The sequence below is a fragment of the Arctopsyche grandis genome, chromosome 6, assembly GCF_051622035.1.
Source record: "Arctopsyche grandis isolate Sample6627 chromosome 6, ASM5162203v2, whole genome shotgun sequence".
NCBI classification, from domain to species: domain Eukaryota; kingdom Metazoa; phylum Arthropoda; class Insecta; order Trichoptera; family Hydropsychidae; genus Arctopsyche; species Arctopsyche grandis.
The window spans coordinates 15,604,886-15,614,459 of NC_135360.1; the positions used below are offsets into that span (position 1 = coordinate 15,604,886).

The following is a 9,574-nucleotide window of genomic DNA, read 5'->3' on the forward strand; positions in this document are numbered from 1 at the left end:
TGAAATAAAGTCATATATTATACATAAATATAGTGTAAGTTAATTTATAGGCGCGGGCGCAAATGAATTCCCAAGCGCCCGTTCGAGATTATGAATTAATGTGTGTTGTTATATCTACATAAGTCTTTATTTGTTTTATGTTAGCAGTATTCTACTCCCACGACCTTAAAATCAATCTGCGAGACGAATCATGTTTCCCCCAAAAATATCAAAACCCTTCTTAAGCCTGCACAACAAATTGCGTGCTTCTACTCAACCATTTCTCGATACATTCAAGACACATATGTTAACACTAAAAATATCGTTTTTCAACTAACTTTATCGCCTTTCTGCATTTTTCTCACGACTCAATGCTACCTGCGTGACGAACCATGTGTATCTGCTCAACCATTTCTCGACACATTCAAAACACATATGTTAACACTAAAAGTATCGTTTTTAAATAACTTTGTTTCTTATTCTCACGCCACCAGCGTGACAAATTGTGTTTCCCTCAAATACCAAAACCCCTCTTAATCCGCACGACGAAATTCGAGAAGTCTACCCTCAAGGGACACATATGCAAACACTAAAAATATTATTTTCCCACGAACTATGATTGGTCCAAATTGTTACGTCTATTAAATATATACTGATGTAAAACATATGGAACATCACTTGTGGTCGAACCGTCTCTTACTAATCACTGACTTACAATTGTACCGTCTAACTAGTGACTCGCGATTAGACGACTTAACTAGTAAACTACTAACTAGTAACGTGTAATACTAACTTATCTAGTGTATACTTACTACTATTAAAGAAGATAATTATCTTATAAAATAAAGTGAGTTTTATTTACGGAGTAGCGTTCCGCAAAAACGCTTGGTGGCAGCGGAAATATTAATAACAACAAAATACACATCACCCACGAATGTAACAGTGTGTTTCTTCCTGGATGTATGTATGTGTACGCTCCCGCGCAGTGCATCTAACGATGACGTCACTCGTCGCTTAGCCTGACGTTACTCGGCGCTCAATTATTGGGCATCAATTATTATTATTATTAAACACGCATATGTTATTTCGTGCTTGCCGACTTAATGTATGCGCTTAAATTAAGTCTTTTCGATTTTGGTTTAAACCGGTTTGGAAGCCCTAGTTTCAACCATTGGTCTGAACACGTGTTCTGGATGCATGCACTTTTCGTCGTCAACTTCAACATTATTTTGCTAATGAAAATGTTTTTTTTTTTATTTTTCATTTACATAAAAATATTATGAACGATTTTAAGCCGAACAAATATTGTAGCATACATATATGTATTTAACAATACGGAAAAGAAATTCAATTAAAAATTGACGTCAAAAGTCGATGGAACCTCATCTTTTTCATGTTGCAGCAATTTTTTGAAGTTAATAACTTTATTTATTGGTTGAAGTGAACTTTAAAGTCATTGGTTGAAGTGAATTCACTCGTTTCATTTGAAGACAAAGAATTCGAATTGATTCATGATTTGGTGAAAACACTAGAATCTGTATATTAATATATTAATAATTAAATTCAGTACTATATAATAAACATAACAAATGTAGTAATATCTAAATACACGAATACTGTGTGTTGCATTTTTTTTTCGTTTTATTTTGTTATTTATACTTTTGTTTTATTATATATTAGCTTTACTAGCTGAATCTCGGCATGCGTTGCAATGCCATAATAACGCATGCAATTCCCGTTCCCGTACCCGTTCTCGTTCTCGTTCCCGTTCTCGTTCTCGTTCCCGTTCTCGTTCCCGTTGCCGTTCCCGTTCTCGTTCCCATTCCCAGTTGTCGGAAAAACGCAGGTAGCGAACACATTTGAAATTATTGCTTTGCAATGACACTCATTCCCGTTTTTTGGAATTTGTTGGATGCCCTACTACGTACATACATATGTAGATAATGTAAAAATTAAAAATAAATATACGACCATACGGATAAATAAAATTATAAAAGATCTGTCGACTGTTTACGTTCAAATTTTTTAAGCCCTGGCAATTTGTTGTCCGGATTGTGTGGATTGTCACAAAACTGATCTGTATCTAATACTGGGATTTCGCTTGCAATACATTCTAAGGATGAAGACGTTGATTTTGAATTATAATTATAAAAAGTATTTCGCTTGTACTGTGTTTTCATTCCACGTGAGAATGCCATTTTAAGTTTCCTTCCCCACATATTTCTGGTTGAAGTTTTGGCTAACACAAAAAACGCAAACAAGACGAAACCTTGCAATGTTGCCGAGATACAAAAAAAGTAACTCATTGATGGATGATAGCGAGATAGAATCCCAAATATCCAAGTGAGACCAAACAAAAAATATATAAGGATACTAATTGTAATGTTTCTTCGAATTTGGTGAGAGTTTCCTCGTCGTTGCAACGTGCCTTTTATTAAAACTTTGAACACAATAAGAACAAATAATATTGAGTTGATAATAACAATTAGGCAAATTGGAAGGAATAGTGTGAGCCAAAACCCCAAATCTCTTGGGTGGCAGATTATAGTCAATTGTTCTGTCGAATCAACATTATAATCATAACATGAATTATAATTTGTAGAATCAATAAACCTCAAGGGCAACACAAGTACCAAAGGAAAAATCCAACCAAAAAGGCTAGCTTTGAGGAGCCTGTGGGTGGAATTGATATTAAAAACGTACACCAACTTTCTGTACGAAAGCACAGCTGTTATCAGCATCCAAGTGAATGTAGAAAGCAGACTGTAGTGAAGTGCCGGGCCTAAGATTGGGCAAATTTTGTCGCTTTTTGGAGAACTTTCCAAATATATGTTTCCTAAAAATGTAATTAACAGAAGTCCTATGGCTACTGACAAATTGAGATACACTTTATTGGTAAACTCTTTCCTCCATTGTTCGAACAGTATCGCAGTGAAATAGATGACTATCAGACCAATCAATGATGCCGCACACCCACAGTAAGTGATAACAGAAAGAATCCAATAATGATTATCATTGTTTCTTTCGGACTGCATTAATAGTGCAAAATGAGTTAAGTGATTCCATTGACACGTGACCATTCCTGTGATTTTAAGATAATATTTTTTAGATCCATTACTTGACCATCCTCCCCTTTTATTATTAAGATCAATATCCCAAAATACACATTCCACACATTTATTTTCATTCGACTTTAGGTGAATATCATATTGTGTATCATTGAATAATGTCTTATTCGTTTTAGATATGCTGATAATTTTACTGTTGATTTGGTTTTGAGTAAGTTTGTAAGTTTGGTTTTGATCCGGTTGAAAAGATTTTTCTTTATCCATCACTGCTACAACAAGTTTTCCATTTAAATTTGATATATCCACCATGATATCTGTATCATTTGTTACTTCTGTTCCGCAATTCAAATTAGCTAAAATAAGCGAAATATAGCATTTTAAAAAATTTGTCACATACTACATAATGTGTAATGACGAATTGTGGTGCAATTACCTTTCCCATTGATCGATAAGTTACTATTGGACATATCATCGGAAGTAATATTATTCACCAGTATACATTTAGTGGCATTCTGCTCTCCAGTATCTGCAACTCCAACCATTATATGTTTTGATGAATAATAGAATGTACTATTCTTTATGTCCACTTTGAATAAAATTTCATCTAATTTTTTTGTTATTTCATTTGGGACATTCTCTGTTGAAATAATACGATTTAAGTCGTCGATAACTTTATGAATGTCTTCTTCTTCAATGCTTTTCTCAAAGTTTCCATCGAGAAGGGAATTTATTTGTTCATTAAGTTTTGCCATTGTTTTTATTGATTGATTATCATCCTGAAAAATGTAAAATATTTCATATAACATTAAAGAATCAAATAATATTATTCATATATTATATTTAGAAAATAAAATAAAATTATAACATTATGAATTTGTACTTCGTTGCGTTCTGTAACATTTCCATCGGGATGGAGATTTATGCTTTCAGTAAATACTGGTATTCCTGATTTATTATTAAACTGAAAACGGTAAAATATTTCATATAACATTAAAGAATCAAATAATATTATTAATATATTATATTTAGAAAATAAAATAAAATTGTACAAACTTCTGTAGTTGGTACAAATGATTCGTTTTTAGTTTGAGGGCATTTTGACTCCCAGCCGTATCGATTAATTTTGCCGGATTTAACACATTCATATTTACAGTGGTGACAATCTGATGCATATTTACATTCCTCAGAGTAATCATTTTCAAGTGGGATATTATCATCTAACAATGAAATTGAAAAACAAATGAAGTTCATATTTATGAATGTAAACAAATCAAAGGTACACTTTTTTACCTGCAACAACAATACTTTTGTTGTCTGCAAAACAAAGTGGGCTGTCAATTCTCACTATCTCAGACATATGTACAGTGGCGGACTGGCCATACAAGCGAACATGCCCGATGGCATGTGGGCCCCACTATCAGTTAGAAAATATGGGCCCTCAGTAAAAGTAAATAACTTTTTAACTATTTATAGTATATTGCAACTTTGGGACCTAAAGTTTGGGTATTTCAACAAAACAAATTTCTTACTATATACACAAACAACTAATACCTGCTTTAACAGCCCAAGGATCGGTTAACTTTTTTTATTAGGCTCGAATCGTGTAAGTTTCAAAATTTGCGTGGGCCCATTTCCAACGTCAATATTATGTATATACCAATACCTATGTAACAACTAACTACTGAAATATAAATGGGAATAAACAAATTTTCGTGAATAATATAAACAGAACTGCTTAAAGGAATTTTGATAAGACGATTAATCATCAAACAACGATTTAAATTTACTCCATACTTTCAAAATAACATTTGATTATACTTCGATGATATAGTAAGATTTAAATACACAATTTTAAACAGTTTCCGAATATAAAATCTATTCTTAATCTAGACACATCCATGTAAATAGAAATATAGGATAGGGGCCCCCTCCCCAAAATCCCGATTTTCGATTAACATTAATTGAAAATATTATGCATTTTTTTCAGGGACGTAATTTGGGGGGGCCATAGGGGGGCACTTGCCCCCCTAAATTAAGGAACAGTGTGAATTTAGAAAATATTATGAATTTAATGATTAATGAGATACTATGGATCTATGAATGCTACGTTTATTTCTTATGTACATATGTTATTTTTGGGTAACTAATAAAATAATCGCTGTTATGTGCTTTGAAGAAAAACAAAACAAAAATTTATCTATTGTTATTACGTACTTACATATGTACATAGATAAAGTGAAAAGACAGTTGGTAGAAATTAAGTTAATTGATAGTTTTTTGATGACTCAGTTTGATGGTCGATTAATGTTGACCATGTGAAGATTTGTGGAAAAAAATTTTCGCCTGCGGCGCTTTTTTCTCTTTTTACATAATATTTTTTTATAATTACTTTTTCAAAAATAAGTTCCTTTTTTTTATATTTTATAAGTCAATAAGGTAAAGGATATTTTCCATTTTTATTCTGATATAAAAAAGATTTTTTGAAAAAAAATTCAATTTGACCAATCTTTGCCTGCCCCCCCCAAGAAAAAGCTGAAATGACGTCCCTGATTGTTTTCTACCGAAAGTAAAAGCCGCTTTTATGCCGCATTCTATTTACCCAGGACAAGGGTTAAAACGAAATATCTGTAGAATGAAATTTGTGGATCTATTTTGCTTTTGCCATTTTTCTTGTACCTGAATTTGTTTATTCCCATTTTTGAAAATTTCATTTATTTTTTCCCCTTGATTTTTAGCGTGGTGGAAAGAAGAAAATTTTGTTATATGGGGGGGGGGGACAAATTTTTTTAACCCTGGGGGGGCCCCCTTTGACTCCTGGCATGCACTGATTTCAGTCCCAGTCCGCCACTGCATATGTACATAGATGCTTCCGTGGTCATTTATGTCGAAGTACGAAATATTACAGCGATAAATAACACCTCCATTTATATAGACTTTTTTCAGAATATATTTACTCAAATCAATTTCCCGTTCATATGATTTAAATAAACTGTGAAATTAAAAGCCAGAAATTATTTTATTAAATTAGTAGTTTAAAAGTAATATAATATGGAAATAAATGTATATAATATGGAATAAAAGTAATATAATATGGAATTAATGTATATTACTTTTGAAGCTGCAGAAAGTAATGATTTTCAACATCAGATATATTTATTGGTTTCGGGAAATTGAATTCGACATCGTAAATTTCTTTCAAATCTTGAATCTTATTAACGAAAAAAAATTTACGACTAATGTTATATTCCCATTTAGTAGTATTACTGATGCACCAGTAATATCCATCTGCACCAGTCTCAATGCTGAAGTGTGATAATTCGTTCAAATTTGTTACATTGACTCTGGTCGGATAAAATCTTGCAGAATCAGTAAAACAGATAATATCAGATGGTGATACTAGGATGCTTTCTTCGCATTCAATGGAGACGAACAGTTTCCATCTGCAAATAGTAAATTTGATAAAATGCTCACGAAATTATTCGTAAGTAAAAAAACGTTATTTTTACAAAATAAGTATTCCAAAATTCAATAAAACGCGTCGTGACAAATTAACACATTATCCATATCACAGAATCATAAATAATATATATATATATATATATATATATATATATATATATATATATATATATATATATATATATATATATATATATATATATATATATATATATATATATATATATATATATATATATATATATATATTATTTAGTTAGGCGAACAATTGAACAATGAACGGCACGCTTTGGACCTTTCTGTTGCATTGCATTATTAAAAACACACTGCATATGTGTATTTAGAAGGGGTATAAAATTGAATAAAAATGAGTTTAGTTATATTTTACTTAAGTAGAATAGATACAAATATTTTATAATTTATCGCTTACGTTGTTACAAAATTTGAATATATTTTTAAACTCATTCTCGGTTTTTCAACAGGATATTCGCATACAACAGCATCGTAGATAAAATTTTGATCTCTGAGATTTAGCTTGCCTGATTCATTCACAGAAAGAAATTTTTTCGTCAAGCTTGGGTAAATATCTGTAATCTAAATAAAAATTTATCTTATTTAAACATAAGGATTACATAGATTAAACAAAATTCATTTTTAGCGTAGAAACATAATGTGAATTAGACTTGCATTTACATTAAAACGTCAGTACATATGAATTTTTGAACGTATATACATACATACATGTGAGGTAACGGGGGTGACCTTTTCAACTAAATTTGACATAATCTGTTCAGTATTAATTTATTTTTAAAAATTACATATTCATTAAAATTGACCATTTGATTTTAAATACATTCATACATATACATATGTACGTATGTATAATCTCAAATGTACATATTCATGAACATCAAGATTTTGACTACAAATTAATCTTTGTTCGATTTTTAATAGGGATATAGAAAACTTTTACTAAGTATTATAATTTGAAGTATAAATTAAAAAAAAATCAAATGTGTAATCTATGGTATGCCTGCTATGTATGGTATGGTATATGTAATGGGGGACAATTGGTTCATGTCCAAAAGGTTCAACGACAAAATGTACCCGAAAATTAGTGCACTGACAAAATGTACCCGCGACAAAATGTTCACGCGACTGGTGTTCTCAACCGTATCCAATATTTACTTATTTAAATTGAAAAAAAATACTCACATTAAAATACTAATTCAATGACATCTGCAATACGATTAAACATATAATACTGTTACGTACGCCGTGGATTGAGCGAATTGTACTTAGACCAACGGATATCTGTTATCGGATTAACTAAATGCATGCACTTACATACTTCCAAATATTATATCTGGACTCTAAGTGCATTTAGGCTAAACAATGACCGTTATTAGTTATTTCTCAGAATCGGTATGGGGAGACCCAATGTCGTGGAAACACATATCCGAATACGTGACTATACAACAGGTAAACAGATTAGGCGTCCTGAGAGATCTACCCTTTATAAGGCGGTACGTAGGCGATATCATGTCATTCTGGACTTAGCACTGGCAATGCGTGTATCTCCTGAATCATCAATAAATGCTGTGAAACGACTGTTGGCCTTTTACTTGGATCCTCCACCCACCCCTACGCAACAATACAATAAAAAGTTACTTTTTCCATTAAAATAGGAAAATTTAGGATTTTTGAACATTTTGTCGCTTGAACATTATTTAGTGGACATTTTGTCGCGGGTACATTTTGTCGCAGGTGCATTTTGTCGCCGGTACATTTTGTCAGTGCACTAATTTTCGGGTACATTTTGTCGTTGAACCTTTTGGACTTGAACCAATTGTCGTGTAACATATGTAATGTTATTTGTTTCTTTCATAACAAGACGTAAGACATGTTTACTGTTAGAAAAATTGACAAGTAATTTACTTATTATTTTATTAAATACATATCCAATTCTTGTTTAATATGAAAATATAATGTAAGCATATATAACATATAAACAAAAACTTACTTCTTCATCAGCAATTTCTCCATTGTGATACATAAAAATATTATTTTCACTATGAATTGCTAAAGGTATATTCATGTTTCTAAATCTTGATATGGGATTGTAAATAAAACCTTTTCCCATTAATTTTCCAAATTTACATGCATCTTCAGCTTCTTTTCGAGTACCACTTTGAAAAATTGTATTTTCACTAGAGTCAATAGTCTTTGAAAGACAAGTTGGTCTTGGAGAATCGAAATATATAAAATTTATCTTGCATACATCCGGTTCCCACGACCAATGTGGTTTTATTGGTTTTACTATACATAATCTATATAATTTGTCATCGCAATCTCGTGTTACAAACTTTTGTGATTTTATATCAATGGCTAGACACGCTGATGCGGATGTGTTTATTTTATTTTGATACCCGCTATATCCATCGACCAGGTCTAAAAGCAACGGCTGACCCATATCTGGGTCCCCATGACGCCATTTGATGATGGGCCCATCATCATACGCGCGCCGGTAATCTGTCCAATATAATGTTGTGGATGTCTTGATGTTATTTGAAGAAACCAAGTATGAAAAATTGATAGGAACAGCGTTTCCGTTACATCCAGTATATTTGTTCATGTATGATTCCTCTTTTTTAAGTTTTAGACAGAGAGTGGTATTCTCAATCACGACTTTTTTATACAAATATGGACAAGAAACATTAATCTCGTCAACTGCTTTTACAGATCCAACAAAAAATAGAGCTGTAATGCAGATTAAAAACATCACTATTTTTTTGGATAATTCGTGGTTTTTCATATTTCCTGAAGTGAAATAAAATTTATTTTCACAATTATGCTATTTTAATAAAAATAATTAATTAATTAATCAATTATCATATTGGATAATTTTGTTATTACTACATTTGTACGTATGTATATTCTTACATATATTGCACGTCTGAATTAATATCGAAGTTTTACTTAAATATATGTTGTAGACTTCACTTTTATAACATATACACACTTCACATACCACAGCACTATATATTAAACCTTTAAATTCACACTGA

At 31.4% G+C, this 9,574-nt stretch overlaps 1 protein-coding gene across 1 annotated transcript; it reads right to left on the reverse strand.

Moving 5' to 3' along the window:
* Window positions 1-5,429: 5,429 nt before the first annotated feature.
* Window positions 5,430-9,574, reverse strand: LOC143913657 (uncharacterized). Its single transcript, XM_077433559.1, has 5 exons — window positions 9,450-9,574; window positions 8,530-9,326; window positions 6,937-7,100; window positions 6,158-6,487; window positions 5,430-6,036 (listed from the first exon to the last, which is right to left on the reverse strand). The coding sequence occupies exons 2-5, from the start codon at window positions 9,319-9,321 to the stop codon at window positions 5,643-5,645; spliced, it is 1,680 nt and encodes a 559-aa protein (XP_077289685.1). The 5' UTR covers window positions 9,322-9,326; window positions 9,450-9,574; the 3' UTR covers window positions 5,430-5,642.

Coding starts and splice junctions, on each gene's coding strand:
- LOC143913657 (XM_077433559.1), bottom strand. CDS start 9,321: ATGAAAAACCACGAATTATCCAAAAAAATAGTGATGTTTTTAATCTGC. Junction 6,488..6,936: donor TATTCAAATTTTGTAACAAC/GTAAGCGATAAA, acceptor TACTATTTGCAG/ATGGAAACTGTTCGTCTCCA. Junction 6,037..6,157: donor TACTTTCTGCAGCTTCAAAA/GTAATATACATT, acceptor TTAATTTCACAG/TTTATTTAAATCATATGAAC.